Raw genomic sequence first — 16,545 nt, forward strand, 5'->3', positions numbered from 1 at the left:
GATGACCAATTGACAAACTCCCGACACGGTGACGAGACCGACGAGGCATTCTGGACAGACCATGAAACACTGGGATTACATCACCTCACTAATACCTCAATATAACAATATTAAGACAGAACAATGACATCTCTTAACATGGTGACTTAATGAACGAGGCAGTACATAATGCATGTAACATGGCCAGTAACACTCTTTACGTGACGACTAGATCACCGACAGTACATAACACATGCAACCTGGGCAGTAACACTCTTTACGTGACGACTAGATCACCGACAGTACATAACACATGCAACCTGGGCAGTAACACTCTTTACGTGACGACTAGATCACCGACAGTACATAACACATGCAACATGGGCAGTAACACTCTTTACGTGACAACTAGATCACCGAGGCATTTAAATAAACCACATAACATTATGGGTAGTAACAACTCTTTAAACGGTGACCAGATCAACAAGACATTAGAAACAACCACGTCAGTAGTCTTTGATAATTCGTGTGTGAAAGGGAGTAAATGCCTAGATTTAGAAAAGACAAACGAAACTTTAAGTATTCAGCTACATAGGACTTTGACCACGTAACTCAAAATTAGAACACACGCGGACATGAACCTTAATATAAAAACATTGACAGACAGGGAAATCAAAAGAACAAACACGGACAACGACCAAAACTAACAGGGTTGCGAACTAGAAGAACAACGTTTCCCCAAAGGCAACGGCCAACCCCGAAGGAGACAAATACACGATAACCATAACAACATAACTTGTAATAACCAAAGACAGAACAGACTGATAAAGACTAAAACGAAGACTAAAGTGAATCGACTAAAATCTAGAGCACTGACAGACGGCACTGGACAACCTGGAAACGCGGAGGGCATGAAACAACGATCGCCAAAGACCGTGTCCTAACTAAGGATTTAAATACCCACTTATTTAAACAACAATGAGGTACAGGTGAGACCCATAATACCAAGGGCTGGAACAAGGCGGTGCAAAACACTAAAACCGGCGAATAAACGTAAGTAAATGAGGGGGGGGCGGAGTAACGCGTTACAGAACCCCCCTCCTACGCGTGCCACTCCGGGGCACGCACGATCCAAACCAAAACCATTTCCCGAAACTAAGGAGGCCGAATAGGGAATCCTGAAGATAATGTAGCAGCTGAAAAACCTAAAGAGGAGGCACGTGATGCGACCGGAGCCACTGAAGCCGAAACAGAAGAAAGGGGAACAAAATCAGAACAACCAGGAGAAGACGTAGGCACGGACTCAGACTCAACACACGACCACCCCATACGAGAGGAACAGGCAGAGGCGGGGCCAGGAACAACCAACGGGACGAGATCACCATCAGGACTAACCGAACCAGGGGTCACAAAACTGAGAGAGCCAGAGACAAAAGGCCCTGTAGAGAATCCACAATCAGGCCCAGCGTCTACACCAGAAGACACAACCGGACCTCGAGCAGAGCACGGGTAATTAGAAGACCCAGAAGGCAGAGGAACTAAGGGGACCGATGCGACCCTGGAAATTGACTGAGGCAAGGGTACCTGTTGCGGAGAACCCTGGTGGCATGTTGGAATGGGCACAGTAGGAGAAACAGAAGAGAAAAACCCAGGGGCAGAAGACAATTCCAACACAGACATAATCACACTAAGAACAACAGACATAGGAACTGGAACCAAATTAACAACAACACGAGGAACCCACATTGTAACATTAGAACTAAACATTCCAACAGGAGGCAACACAATAGAAACAGGGACAAGTACATAACCAGGGGATGGTGCCAAAAACATAGGCATAGTCTTAGAGTCCATGCATGCAATGAAGTCAGTTACTGTCTTCAACACTGATGCCGGTTTCGTCTCTGTGCCTATGGAACTCTGATCTCCTAGATCCAAAGGGACAGTCTGGGTGAACCTCTCGATGTTATCAGCAGATCCTTCCTGGGTAACAGGGTCAGGGAGTAATCCAGAAGACTGGGGAGCAGAAGACGGAAGCGACCATTCCCGGGTCGCGGGAGCGACAGATAACTCCCTCTGAAGTGCAGGTGTATGCAGCACAGGCCTCTCCAAAGCCCTCTGAGCCGAAACCAGCCCAGAGACAGCGTTGTTGGGGGGCATTGCTACCGAGGAGACAGCTGGAGGTATAGGAGGCCCTGTGATAGCAGGAGGGCCAGGGAGTGTTTCAACCAGGGTGGCATCGCTAGGAAACGCAACAGTCATGATGACCTCACTAGAGGGCGTTGCTGCCAGAGACATAGCATCAGTAAGCACGGCCGCCGGGAGAGCGTCATCAGCAGGCGCGTCCAAAGGAACATTACAGAGTGGCCTGGTGGCCAAGGAGATGTCCAGAGGCATCGGGGCCAACGAGACGCCAGGGAGCGTGGAGGCCTGAGGGACGCCAGGGAGCGTGGAGGCCTGAGGGACGCCAGGGAGCGTGGAGGCCTGAGGGACGCCAGGGAGCGTGGAGGCCTGAGGGACGCCAGGGAGCGTGGAGGCCTGAGGGACGCCAGGGAGCGTGGAGGCCTGAGGGACGCCAGGGAGCGTGGAGGCCTGAGGGACGCCAGGGAGCGTGGAGGCCTGAGGGACGCCAGGGAGCGTGGAGGCCTGAGCAGTAGCTTCGGTATGCAGAGCCTCCTGGAGAAACTGGGTTGGTATTGAGGGAGCAGGCCGAAGAGCTGCCTCTATCTTTCTTCGTAAAGTCATCAAACTTTTAACATGAATGAGTGGATCATCTGTGTTGGCCATGAAAGATCTATTCCTGAACTCCCCCACTACCATTGGATATAGAGAAAAACGTTTAAACATCAAAATAAAAAAGTCCTCTAAAGAAAACCCGGTCCCCTTCTCATCCAATTTTGTACCGAGTGTCTTTTTAGCCCAAACCAACGCCTTTCCGGTGAGAAACTGGCACAAAAACTGAATTTTAACATGTTCCGGAGGAGGAGAACATAACAAAAATTGAAAAAACAATCTACTTTGAAAAACAAAGTCCTCAACCGTCCCCTCTCCATTATATATCTTAGGGGGGTCACGCCGAGAGAACAATAGGCATGGCGCACTTATTACCGGAGTGTCTGTCAAATCAGTATTGGGTCTCTCGCTGTGTCCATTTAAAGGGCGATCGTTCTGTAACGATTCTGTTGTGGACTTGGGTAAAGTAGGACACAAACGCGTAGAGACCAGGGTTGCATTTGCAGTAGACTGTATATTTAATTTAGAATCCAAAGACAGATGACCAATTGACAAACTCCCGACACGGTGACGAGACCGACGAGGCATTCTGGACAGACCATGAAACACTGGGATTACATCACCTCACTAATACCTCAATATAACAATATTAAGACAGAACAATGACATCTCTTAACATGGTGACTTAATGAACGAGGCAGTACATAATGCATGTAACATGGCCAGTAACACTCTTTACGTGACGACTAGATCACCGACAGTACATAACACATGCAACCTGGGCAGTAACACTCTTTACGTGACGACTAGATCACCGACAGTACATAACACATGCAACCTGGGCAGTAACACTCTTTACGTGACGACTAGATCACCGACAGTACATAACACATGCAACATGGGCAGTAACACTCTTTACGTGACAACTAGATCACCGAGGCATTTAAATAAACCACATAACATTATGGGTAGTAACAACTCTTTAAACGGTGACCAGATCAACAAGACATTAGAAACAACCACGTCAGTAGTCTTTGATAATTCGTGTGTGAAAGGGAGTAAATGCCTAGATTTAGAAAAGACAAACGAAACTTTAAGTATTCAGCTACATAGGACTTTGACCACGTAACTCAAAATTAGAACACACGCGGACATGAACCTTAATATAAAAACATTGACAGACAGGGAAATCAAAAGAACAAACACGGACAACGACCAAAACTAACAGGGTTGCGAACTAGAAGAACAACGTTTCCCCAAAGGCAACGGCCAACCCCGAAGGAGACAAATACACGATAACCATAACAACATAACTTGTAATAACCAAAGACAGAACAGACTGATAAAGACTAAAACGAAGACTAAAGTGAATCGACTAAAATCTAGAGCACTGACAGACGGCACTGGACAACCTGGAAACGCGGAGGGCATGAAACAACGATCGCCAAAGACCGTGTCCTAACTAAGGATTTAAATACCCACTTATTTAAACAACAATGAGGTACAGGTGAGACCCATAATACCAAGGGCTGGAACAAGGCGGTGCAAAACACTAAAACCGGCGAATAAACGTAAGTAAATGAGGGGGGGGCGGAGTAACGCGTTACAGTCTGATAGAGAAGACCTGGCTCTGGTCAAGGTGAGTATATCGTCTGGTATAATTGTGTCTTGTGTGTAGCTGCTCAGATTTGAAAAACCATTTCTCAAAGCTCCTGAAACACAGGTGTTCCTTCCCAAGGAGGTTTGGAGCTCTTAAGTGTGTGCTGAACTAAATAAAATCACTTTTATATTACAAATACATCTGACGATGCTTTGCCTTCACTCGCTTTACGTGAGTGAAGCCTTGGCCAGGAGGATTTGATGTCATCTGGTGGTACCCATCGTTCACTGGGCGTTTCCACCCTTATCCACAACACCCTCCCGATGGCGGGCCGGCAGTGGTGGCCAAGTCACTGCCCATCTCCTCCTCCTGGCTTCCAGCCGAACTCCTCTCTCCTACTCCATAACCAGCAAGAGGCCCTCTCTGCTGCCTCCCCCATCCTGCGAGCTGCTGCCTTTCTCTCCTTCCCTGTCATTCCAATGGCTGTAAGCATTTTCCACAATGACTGAGCCGGGAATCCTCTACAGCCGACATCGACTGGGAAAAGCCATGCCTGCAATCCCTTCCCCCTGCAATCATGCAGTAGGTCTTGGTATTTGGCTCTCTTTCTTTCATAGATCTGTTCACACCCCTCCTCCCATGGGACTGTAAGTTCAATGAGGATGATCTTTTTTGCGTCTTCCGACCACAGTACCATTTCCGGTCTAAGGGTTGTCTGAACAACCTGGGGGAACTTCAGCCTTCCTCCAAGGTCGACCTTCATTTCCCATGCCTGGGCCTTTTGTAGCAGACTAGTTCTTGTTATTGCTGTGGTTGGTGGCTTTTCCCCCTCCCTTACAAACTGGATTGCTGTCGTTTTCCGCAGAGGTTGACATTTCTTTTTCCTCTCCTGCTCTAAGGTGTTAGCCAGTGTCATGAGCACCTTGTCGTGGCGCCACCTGTACCTTCCTTGGGTTAGTGCTGTTTTACACCCAGAGAGGATGTGTGCCATGGTGCCCATCTCTGGCAAAGCCTGCACAATGGGTCCTCTCTCAGGCCCCACCTTTGCAAGTTCGTTGGGGTTGGGAGTGTGTCATACAATGGGAGTGTGTCATTTTTTTTATCTGGAATGAAGATCATGTTTCAGTCTTTTGTCTTTGTTCTTCTGGACCTTTGGCTCCTTTGACATATTAAACCATCATCCTCTCTGTTCTCTCCAGGCTTGGTGTGACTGGATCTGCATTGAAATCGGGCAACACGGTGGCTTGGTGGTTAGCATGTTTGCCTCTCAGCACTGGGGTCTTGGGTTCAAGTCCCTATCTGAGTGGAGTTTCCATGTTCTCCCCGTGTCTGCGTGGGTTTCCTCCCACAGTCCAAAGACATGGAGGTTAGGTAAATTGGCATTCCCTGATTCCCTGACAAATTGTTCCTGAGTGTGTCTGTGTGTCTTCATGTCCAATAAAAGCAGTTGTCTGAGTGTCTGTGCATGAATGTGTGTGCTTGTATGTCCAGTGGTGGATGGTGCTCTGCCACTAGGGTCTGTCCTCTCTCCCCTTCCTGCACCCCATTCAGTCCCCCAGGGGGCTGTGGCTTCCGGTAGAAATACGCTGTGCGCAATTGGCTGCCGCTTCTTGCCGGTGTGTGAATGGTAGTGTAAGAGTTGTACCTGTGTTAAAATTGTAAAGCGACCTTGAGTACCTAGAAAGGCGCTATATAAATTGAACATTCATTCATTCAAATGGTTCCAATCCTATCTGGACGGTTGAATCTATCAGGTAACGTGGAGAGGATTCACATCCAATCCATGTAGACTCTCTCCCTGTGTGCCCCAGGGCTCAGTACTAGAAACTCTTCTCTTCTCTATGTAAGCCCATTTACTTCTCTCCTTCCCTTCTGTACAGGAACTCCCTGCCCTCTCCATCACCTCACAGAAGTTCTCCCCCTGACCCTGAGACACTCCTTGTGGTTCACCCCTCTAACCTTCTCTCTCTCACACACCCCTCTCCCCTCACTGTACCAATTCTCTTATCACACACACACACACACACACACACTCTCCTCCCCAGTGCACTGAGGTTGAGTAAGAGGCTGTGGACACCAACACTCTGTACATCTCCTGGAGTTCGTCCAGCTCCTCTACATGTTCCTAGTGCAGCACTGATTCACTCTCACTGCTCTCAACACCATTCATACAGATTTCTCCCAATACACAGTGTGCTCAGACTGTTCTTTACATATTTTTTGCACTTTCACTGTAACACATTTAGCCATAAGTCTATTTTCTTAGTACATTAGCAAACATGAAAACATTTTGGAAATGATTAGACATATTTCCAGTGTTTTTATAGTTTGTTTTGATTCTGTTATGATTGTACCTTTGGATTTAAACTTGGAATCACACAGTAAATCTGCCATTAGACCAGAAGGTGGTAATCTGCATATTTAAAATAATGAGACTTCATTTATTATACAACCAGATCAGATCATTTATTTTAAATGTTGTCTTTTCTGAGCCAGAAGTACAGAATGGAAAACAAATTGCCAAAAATAAGATCAGTATTAAAGTTTTAAGATGACTTCACACCAAAAATATCAACCAAAGAACTCACATAGTAAAGATTAGGAAGCCACTAAAAGTGTTTCGATTGGTGTCCCTTTCATTCAGCATATATCTTTGTGGTAAGCGTATATTAACTAAATCTCCAGGCTCCAGGTGCAGTGTCAGGCCACCAGTGATGTATCGGACATTGCCATTGACATTATACTCAGGAAGGTACAGCAGCTTATCTTGGTTCTTGTACAGACAAACCACTGAATGATGACTAGTACATTCTGAGGAACTGGTGAACCTGAAGTAGTAGACTCCTCTGACAGGAGCTGTAAACATTCCTGAAATAAGACAAACATCTTTTACACTTATAATAATAATAATAAATTTTATTTAAAGTGCCTTTCATAAACACCCAAGGACACTGTACAGATAACATGGGAGAAAGGTCAGGTACAGCAGTAAATAATACAAAACAATTAAGAAATGTTAAAATCAGTCCGAAACAGAAGTGTTTTCAGTTCAGATTTGAAAGTCTTGAGTGAAGTGCAGGAACGCAGGGAAATGGGGAGCGAGTTCCAAAGCTTTGGGCCAACAACGCTGAAGGCTCGTTCACCGAACCCTTGTAGCCGGACTGGAGGAACAACCAAGAGGTGAGCATCGGCGGAACGGAGAGAACGTGCAGGACAGTGTGAAACTAGCGAGGACAGGTAAGGGGGGGCCAGGTTCTGTAGTGAACGGAAGACCAAGAGTAATGTCTTGTACTGAATGTGGTATTGGATGGGTAGCCAATGAAGCGATATCAGTTTTGGGGTGATGTGCTCAGATGCTTTAGACCGTGTTAGGACCCTGGCAGCAGAATTCTGCACATGCTGGAGCTTCTTGATTTTACTGGCCGGCAGTCCAGCCAACAGAGCATTGCGGTAGTCCAGACGACTCATAACAAAAGCATGAACAAGAGTTTCAGCTGCAGAGTCAGTGAGTCAAGGGTGGAGTTTAGCGATGTTTCTTAGATGGAAGAAAGCAGTTTTAGTAATGTTATTGATATGGGCTTCCAATGTGAGGGCTGAGTCCAAGATAACACCCAGATTACGGACAGTAGGTGATGTGGATGTAACGAATCCAGGAATTGAGATGGATGGTTGAACAAGTTTCCGAAGAGTGGGTGAGGAGGTAATGAGAATGGCCTCAGACTTGCTATTATTTAGATTGAGAAAGTTCTTTGCCATCCAGGAATTGACATCATGGAGACAGCTGAGCAAGGATCCAGGAGGTTGAAGATCCGAGGGCTTGGAACAGACATAGATTTGGGTGTCGTCAGCATAGCAGTGGAACTGGAGGCCATGTTGTCGAATGATATTACCAAGGGGGAGGAGGTAGATTATAAAAAGAAGTGGGCCAAGGACCGAGCCTTGAGGTACACCAGACGTTACAGCAGAGCAGGTGGATCTAAAGCCGCTGAGGGAAACAAACTGCTGGCGGTCAGAGAGGTACGACTCAAACCATGATAGCACCGTATCAGATAGTCCAGTCCAGAGTTTCAGCCGGGACAACAGTGTAGAGTGGCAAACTGTGTCGAATGCTGCAGTGAGGTCAAGTAGAACCAAGATGTTAACTAGTCCAGAATCGGCTGCTAATAGAAGATCGTTCATCACTCGGACTAAAGCAGTTTCAGTGCTGTGGTTACTCCTGAACCCAGACTGGAACTGCTCAAATAGATTATTAGATGATAAATAGTCCTTTAATTGAGTGGCAACCACACGCTCAAGCAGCTTACTGAGAAAAGGGCGGTTGGATATGGGATGGTAATTACTGAGGTCCTCGGGAGCCAAACCAGGTTTCTTAAGGATAGGGGTGATGGCAGCCAATTTCAGTGAGGGGGGAACAATGCCAGAGGCAAGGGAAGCGTTAATAGTCCTGGTGAAGAGAGGACAGAGTGAGGACAGACAGTCTTTAACCAGGCATGTAGGCAGAGGATCCAAAACACAGGAGGTTGGTTTTGCAGACTTGATGTACATCACTACTGTGGTGGCATCCACTGGAGTGAAAGTTGAAAAGCAACAGCTGACTGGAGGACTTTGTTGAACAGGGTCAGAAGAGGAGTTTGTGAGGGCTATGCCAGCATGAATGTTCCTAATTTTCTCTTCAAAAAATGTCATGAATTTGCTACACAGCATTGATGATGGAGTGAGGGCAAAGTTATTAGCAGGCCTTAAAAGCTTGTTAACTGTGGAAAATATCGCTTTGGGATTGCCATGACAGTCTCTGATGTTGGTGGAGTTATAAGCTGATTTAGCGTTATTGAGGGCAGCTTTGTAAACAAGGAGATGGTCGTTGTAAGCATCTAGATGAACTGTTAGTCCAGACTTTTTGCTGAGGCATTCAAGTTGTCGTCCTTTAGCTTTCCTTAACCTCAGCTCAGGGGTGTACCAGGGGGCAGAGTGGCGAAAGGTGACTTGACGAGAACGCAGCGGCGCATGAAGATCCAGGGCGGACATAGCCGTATTGGTATAGTGGTTAGTAAGGACTTCAACAGAGGCCGGTGCTGGTGGGACAGGGACAGAGTCAATGGTATTCATGAGATGAGAGGGACAGACATTCCTAATACTCCTGAAGGATATTTTGCGTGACAGATGACCTCTATTGAGTTGAGCTGAAGCAGCTAGTTCAAAGGAGATTAAACTGTGGTCAGAGATCTGAGGGTCAGTAGTAAGCAGGTTAACTAGAGACACCTGAGGGGTGGAACAAGCCAGGTCTAAAATGTGACCATGCTTATGAGTAGCAGTGACAACATGCTGAGTAAGGTCAAAGCACTTTAACAAGTTTAGAAGATTAGTTGAGTGGGGATCACCATTCACAGCAATATGTACATTAAAATCACCTAAGACGCAGATTGAAGTGTAAAAAGGGTAGAGAGTGGCGAGCAACTCTGAAAATTCAGCCAAGAAAGTGGATACCAAGTTTGATTTGGGGGGTCGATACACCAGGAGCACTAATAAAGGTGTGGACCCAGAGACTTTCAGGGCAAGGCATTCAAACGATGAGACCGGGTTAACAGGCACTGAAATGACCTTAAACACAGACCGATAAAGAGCAGCAAGTCCACCACCATGACCAACTGCCCGTGGCTTGTCAATGTACTGGTACCCAGTAGGTATTGCTTCATTAAGCTGGAGGTATTCACCATGCTGCTGCCAGGTGTTAGTTAGGAACAAGAAGTCAAAATTATTGGCCAAGATGACATCAGCTATAAGAGGTGCCTTGTTATTGAGTGAACGCACATTTAGAAGTGCAAGTTTAGTGTTAGAACATGAGATGGGAGAGTGTAGCACATGCCGATCAGTGGACAGAAAAACTTTTAGAAGCACAGAGTGGTCAATGGAGCGTGGAGTAACAGATGGACGATGTTCTGAGGAATGTACTGAGGACGATGTAAACTGGGAATGATGAGATGAAAGCCGGTTAGAAGTCCAGATAGTGGGAATGCATCCAGGTCTAGGTACAGATGAATAATGGACCTTAGGTTTGGAGGAAGAGGTGCCACGGTGAGTGTAACGTTTACGGCGAGCTATACCCAGGGCAGCACATGTAGTAGCAATGGACGTAGGGAGGCGGACAATCCTACGATTGAGCTGCAGAAGTTCGTAAGGAGTGTAGAACAGCATCGTATCTGTCGAGTGAAGTGTGATCAATGACAACAGGATGAAAACATAGAAGACTTGGGTTAAAGAGTTAGGCGGCGAAACAGCGAGCATAAACAATAGCGCTTAGCATTAGCATAGCAACCACTATAAACACTCAGCAGGACGAAGTGCAAAGAAAACAAACAGCAAACGAGAAAGTAGAGACTTACTCGAATGAAGCGTGATCAGTAATAACAGGATGAAAACATAGAAGACTCGGGTTAAAGAGTTAAGCGGCGAGCAAAAACAATAGTGCTTAGCATTAGCATAGCAACCACTGTAAACAATGGCTGTTATCATTAGCACAGCAAAGCGAAACAACCTACGAAAGAAGCGACCGGTAAGATGTAAAAACCGCGGAGTCACAAAGGTATAAAACGGTAATATAAAGGTAAATAAAACTAAAAACATGAGACAAAACTAAAATGAAATCGAGGTTTTTGTGAAAATAAAAAACCTTTAATTATGCACTTATAATTAAAGAATGAACAAGGCTATGAACTGCTGATTCATTCAAACATCAGTTTTTGATAATCAACCACTAGAAATCTAATATTCTAGCTTTGAAATTTGGAGTTTCATTCTGCATATGAACCAGCCTTATATTCCAAAAATAATCCAGAAATACTGCACAGTTGAAGTATTACTCCAGAAATACTGCAGTTGAACTATTACTCCAGAAATACTGCACAGTTGAATTATTACTCCAGCCTGACTGCAGTGTTTTCCAGTGCCATGGCTGCATCTGTGGTACACTGAAGGTTCTGATCGCTCCTGATCTGATGTGTAGACATGTTGTGAGTACCTGTTTTTGGGCTGTAAGCTCCTCCAACATTTGTGATGACTTGAGAGTAGACCAGATTGGTGATGCTGTTCACAGGTCCAAAACTTTCAGCCAGAGCTGCTGAGAACGCCACCTTGGGTCTGTCTACAGAGTCCAACACCATCAGTGACACAGAACACATGGACTTGTACAACTCTTCTCCTAGTGGGTTCACCAGTGAGGGGTTTAAAGTTTACCTATGTTTGCTCTTTTCAGATAGTCCATATCACTTTCACTAGTAGCCAGTCTGGCATTAAGGGCTGTTGAGGAACATAATTGAGAATAAGTGAATATGAGGGGGAGTTTGTATGCTGTAGGGAGTCCTGCAGTCATCAGTGTCAGGTTGGATCTGTGCTCATTTACCTGCACTTGTTTTCTCCAGTATCATTACTTGATTCTTACTGGCGTCTAGTGCAGTCTCTGTTTCTGTTCATGAAGCCATAAAGAGAAACCAAAAATATTAACATGTGAATTATATGGTAATAATAACAAAACACATAAAGGGGACTCTCACAGACAGGTAGAACAGAGCAGTGTTGGTAAAATGCCCAACAGAACCACTCTGCCTACAGCTGTGTGGACACTAGAGTAGAAGAGATAAATAGGGAGGAAATTAAGAAAGAGCAGGTGTAGGTGATAATTAATAAGCAGGTGATTGGTAAGGGGGCGTGGCCATGAGGTGTGATTGGTGGATTCCTGGCTGAGTGTTGACTGAGGCATTACAATCGTATTTATTTACCTGTGTTCTGTATCTTCAGGCTTTTAACTTCACCTTCAGAGGCTGCTAATCTGTCCTTCACAGCAGACATCTCAGTTGTCTGTGCTGAAAGAAGGAAAACAAATCTGTTTACTGGGGAAAACTCACCAAATATTTAAATGTTTTATAAAAATGTCCAACAGAACCACTCTGCCCACAGCTGTGGGGACACTAGAGTAGAAGAGATAAATAGGGAGGAAATTAAGAAGGAGCAGGTGTAGGTGATAATTAATAAGCAGGTGATTGGTAAGTGTTGACTGAAGCATGACAATCATAATTATTTACCTGCATTCTGTTTCTTCAGCCTTTTAACTTCACCTTCAGATGCTGCTAACCTGTCCTTCACAGCAGACATCTCAGCTGTCTGTGCTGAAAGAAGGAAAAAAAATCTGTTTACTGGGGAAAACTCACCAAATATTTAAACGTTTTATAAAAGCAACATGTTCATTTGTATGATCTACACCCCATGTTGTGTTTTTTGTTAGATAAGCTCTGTCCATGAACACCTAATTCCATTACCTGAAATCTCTTTATTCAAGATCTCCACTTTATTTTCCATTTGTTTGGTCTTTTTGATCCGTTGGGCAATTTTGCTCTTCAGGGCTGGCAAAGAATTTATCATTGAACTCAAACCATGAACTCAAATGTTTCAGTTGTTTAAGACAAAATTGGAAAACCAAAAAATATCAAAATCTTTATTTGGTGAATAGTTACTGTTGTTATATATCTGAACATCCAAACAGAAAAAGCACCAAATCACTCTTACCCGTGTTTTCCTGCTGCACGTATTTCATCTCCGTCTTCAGCTCCACCAGAGCGGTTCCTTGCTGGTACATAGTGTCTTTAAGCTGCTTCAACTCAGTATGGAGGTTTGTTGGATTTGAAGCTTCAGCACTTTCAGCTTCCTGCAGGCTGTTGTGGACCAGCAGCAGTAGAGTTACAACAACACTTCTCTTCATCTTGACCAACTCTCTCAGTGTATGGAGATAAACTGCTCTTCTTATACACCTACTGAGATGAGCAGTTCTCAGATCTTACCATGATGAGGCCACTCACACTTCCTCCTTTGTTCCACTGCCAAATAAGGCAGTGATGCTTCTTACCACATTTGCTTTCCTACAGGAGGAACCCTGAAGTGGAGGAGTCCACCTGTGTGATCCTGCAGCTTCTAGGAGGTCACTGGTCTTCAAATGTCTTCTTTCTTTGCAGAAGGTTTAGTAACATCCATAAGTCTCATTAACCCATGGATCTAACCCTCTGCAGTACACTTGCAATTATGTTGTGAAGCATCAACATCATTTATGTTTAAGAAACACCTTTGTGTAACCTTTCCTCTCTGTCAAATCTTACTAAAATTCAGTATGTTATCAGCATGAAGTTCATCTAATGCTGTGTCAGTTATCTTGATTGCAAAATTGTATCTTGGGTGTTATTAAATGTATGTGAATCATTTCAAAGGCCTTAAAGATTTCCAAAACATTCTAATAAATGAGAACACCAGAGATAACAATAATAGTTATCATTGAATCATAATTAGTCAATAGTTTATGTGAATGATGTGTTCTGTGTTTCATTTCATGGTTGTATTGAGCAATCTTTGTGCTGCTCTGACAATGACGAGATGAGGAATCTTATCTGCATCACAAATTCATACCAACTCATTTCACAGGTCAGTGTTAACGTACTGTTGCTCAAGATGACCACATTTAATAATAATAATAATAATACATTTTATTTCTATAGCGCTTTTAGAGACCTCAAAGACACTTTACATTAAAATAGTATTCACAGTAACATAAAAGCATAAAACAGACACCATCAACAACAACAACAGTATAATTGCTAGGACTAAGGCCACAAAATCTCAATAAAAATAAAACAATAAAATTACAATTTAAAAGCTAATCGAAACAGATGGGTTTTGAGGAGTGATTTGAAGGTTGGTAGGTCAGAACAGTCGCGTAATTGTTGAGGGAGAGAGTTCCAAAGTGATGGAGCAGCAACAGAAAACGCTCTATCACCCCAGGTCCGATGCTTGGTCCTAGTGCTAATTGACAGGAGATTGGCATTGGAGGAGCGAAGGCAACGGGATGGAGTATGAAAATGTAAAAGATCAGTGAGGTAAGAGGGGGTCTGACCGTGGAGGGTCTTGTGCGTAAGCAGAATCATTTTGTACTGTATGCGTTGGGGGACAGGAAGCCAGTGAAGTTTTTGAAGAACAGGTGTAATGTGGTCATGAGAACGTGTGTGAGTAAGGAGACGGGCAGCTGAGTTTTGAATATACTGAAGTTTTTTGAGGACTTTGTTAGATGAACCATAAAGAATGCTATTACAGTAGTAGACATTTCTTGTTACATAATACATAGTGCAATTATGCAAGTGTTCAACACACCACCACCAATAACAGCACCAATACCAACGATACCTGCACAAGGTCAGAAGGATCAGGGGATAATAGATTATCAAAGGTGACGCCCAGGTTCTTAACACATTGTCTGGCATTCAGATTCATTTGATTTAAATAAGTCTGGACATCATTCCTTTGTGAATCACTGCCAAGAACAAGAACCTCTGTCTTCTGTTTATTTAACTGTAGAAAATTGTTAGACATCCATGTCTGTATATCATCTATGCAGTCAAACAGTGAGCAAATTGATTTTAGGGCTTTAGGTTCTAGCGAGATATACAGTTGAGTGTCATCTGCATATTGATGATAACTAATACCATGTTTATTAATGATGTGTGGTAACGGAAGCATATATAGGTTGAATAGTAACGGCCCAAGAATTGATCCTTGGGGGACGCCACAAATTATTTTTTGACATGTGGAGGAAGAGGTACCTAATGCTACATAGTAATCACGCCCAGTTAGGTATGATCTAAACCAGTCTAAGACTAAGCCACTAAGGCCTACCCAGCTCTGTAGTCGATCAAGAAGTATTTCATGATCAACGGTGTCAAAAGCAGCGCTTAAATCTAGCAGAAAAAGGACTGAGATTTTGCCTGCATCCTTATTCAATCTCAAGTCATTTGCTACCTTAACTAGGGCTGTTTCAGTGCTGTGGAGAGCTCTGAAACCAGATTGAAAAGTGTCATTTATTTGATTTACTTTGACATAGTCATTCAACTATTTTGCTAAGAAAGGAAAGGTTAGATATAGGTCGATAATTATTAAGAATTGTGGGATCAAGATTTCTGTTCTTTAATAGTGGTTTAACCATTGCAGTTTTAAAAATTTTAGGGAATTCACCCAATTGCAGAGACTGATTAACAATCGTTAGAACTTCATTTGCTAATGAGCTCAGAACCTGCTTGAAAAAGCTTGTTGGTAGAGGGTCCAGTTCACAAGTAGAGGATTTTAGTGATGAGATCACATCAAGTAGTGTTACCATGTCAACTTCTTGGAAATAAGACATATTAAAGTTAGGCTGAGTAACTGATGTAAGGGTTGATGGTCTATTAGTGCTTGTTGCTATGTTCTGCCTTATACTAGTAATCTTGTCCCTAAAAAATATAGCAAACTCCTCACATTTTTCAACTGAAACAGTCTCAGGGAAGCCACAGGAGGTGGGGTTTACTAGCTGATCTATGCTTCTGAACAAGACAGCTGAATTATTATTGGATGAATTGATTAAGGTAGAGAAATAGTTTTTCCTTGCTGATTTCACTTCACTGTTGTAATTCTGCAATGTTGTTTTATAAATATCAAAATGTACTTGCAATTTTGACCTGTGCCAATGTCTCTCAGCCTGCCTACAATCTTGCCTAAATTTTACAATAGATGGAGTATTTCTCCAGGGCATCTTAATTTTACCAGAGATTATTTTAGTTACCTTTGGTGCCACAGCATTAATACAGTTTCTAACTCTGTGTGTGAATGTTTCAACTAGCTCATTCCCATTTTCTGAGAGGGGAGGGAGGGACTGTATCATGTCTGTGAAGGCCACGGCACTGCCAGCACTGAGATAACGCTTGGTTATTGTGCGCTTTTCACTGAGTGTTCTAGTAGATAATGACATATTGAAAAATACACCAAAATGGTCAGAGATTGCAACATCAGTAATTTCAGTATTATCAACTTCTATACGTTTAGAAATGATCAAATCTAAAATGTGGCCATGCTTATGAGTTGGGCCTGATACATGCTGTATGAGATCAAAAGAGTTAAGCATCCTCGTGAATTCTGAAGTGATTGGATTTGTGGATATATCCATGTGAATATTAAAATCCCCAGCAATTAAAACATAATCAAAATCAATTAAAATCCTTGAAAGCATTTCTTCAAAATCTTCAAGAAAATCTGCATGTAGTCTGGGAGGATGATAGATAACAATCAAATGAATAAGTACTGAATAAGTACTGTTGAGTTGTACTGCCAGATATTCAAACGTAGGATGTTCCCCTAATGAGATCTGCTTACAGCGGAATGCTTTATGGTAAAAA

At 43.6% G+C, this 16,545-nt stretch overlaps 1 protein-coding gene across 4 annotated transcripts in view; it reads right to left on the reverse strand.

The window, feature by feature from the left end:
* LOC143492613 (uncharacterized) overlaps positions 1 to 16,545 on the reverse strand; it is a 37,953-nt gene that overhangs the window by 5,643 nt on the left and 15,765 nt on the right. Inside the window, exons 7-12 of one of the 4 annotated variants that reach the window (XM_076990989.1) lie at positions 12,388 to 12,471; positions 12,085 to 12,168; positions 11,709 to 11,771; positions 11,543 to 11,605; positions 11,328 to 11,450; positions 6,764 to 7,180 (exon numbers count right to left, since the gene is read on the reverse strand). In XM_076990989.1, the coding sequence (XP_076847104.1) occupies positions 6,897 to 7,180; positions 11,328 to 11,450; positions 11,543 to 11,605; positions 11,709 to 11,771; positions 12,085 to 12,168; positions 12,388 to 12,471 (701 nt within the window). In that variant the 3' untranslated portion in view covers positions 6,764 to 6,896. Of the gene's footprint in view, positions 1 to 6,763; positions 7,181 to 7,260; positions 9,385 to 11,327; positions 11,451 to 11,542; positions 11,606 to 11,708; positions 11,772 to 12,084; positions 12,169 to 12,387; positions 12,472 to 16,545 lie in introns of those variants that run through there. The other 3 variants (XM_076990991.1, XM_076990988.1, XM_076990990.1) reach the window with 3 other exon arrangements.

The sequence above is a fragment of the Brachyhypopomus gauderio genome, unplaced genomic scaffold (assembly GCF_052324685.1).
Source record: "Brachyhypopomus gauderio isolate BG-103 unplaced genomic scaffold, BGAUD_0.2 sc80, whole genome shotgun sequence".
Classification (NCBI taxonomy): domain Eukaryota; kingdom Metazoa; phylum Chordata; class Actinopteri; order Gymnotiformes; family Hypopomidae; genus Brachyhypopomus; species Brachyhypopomus gauderio.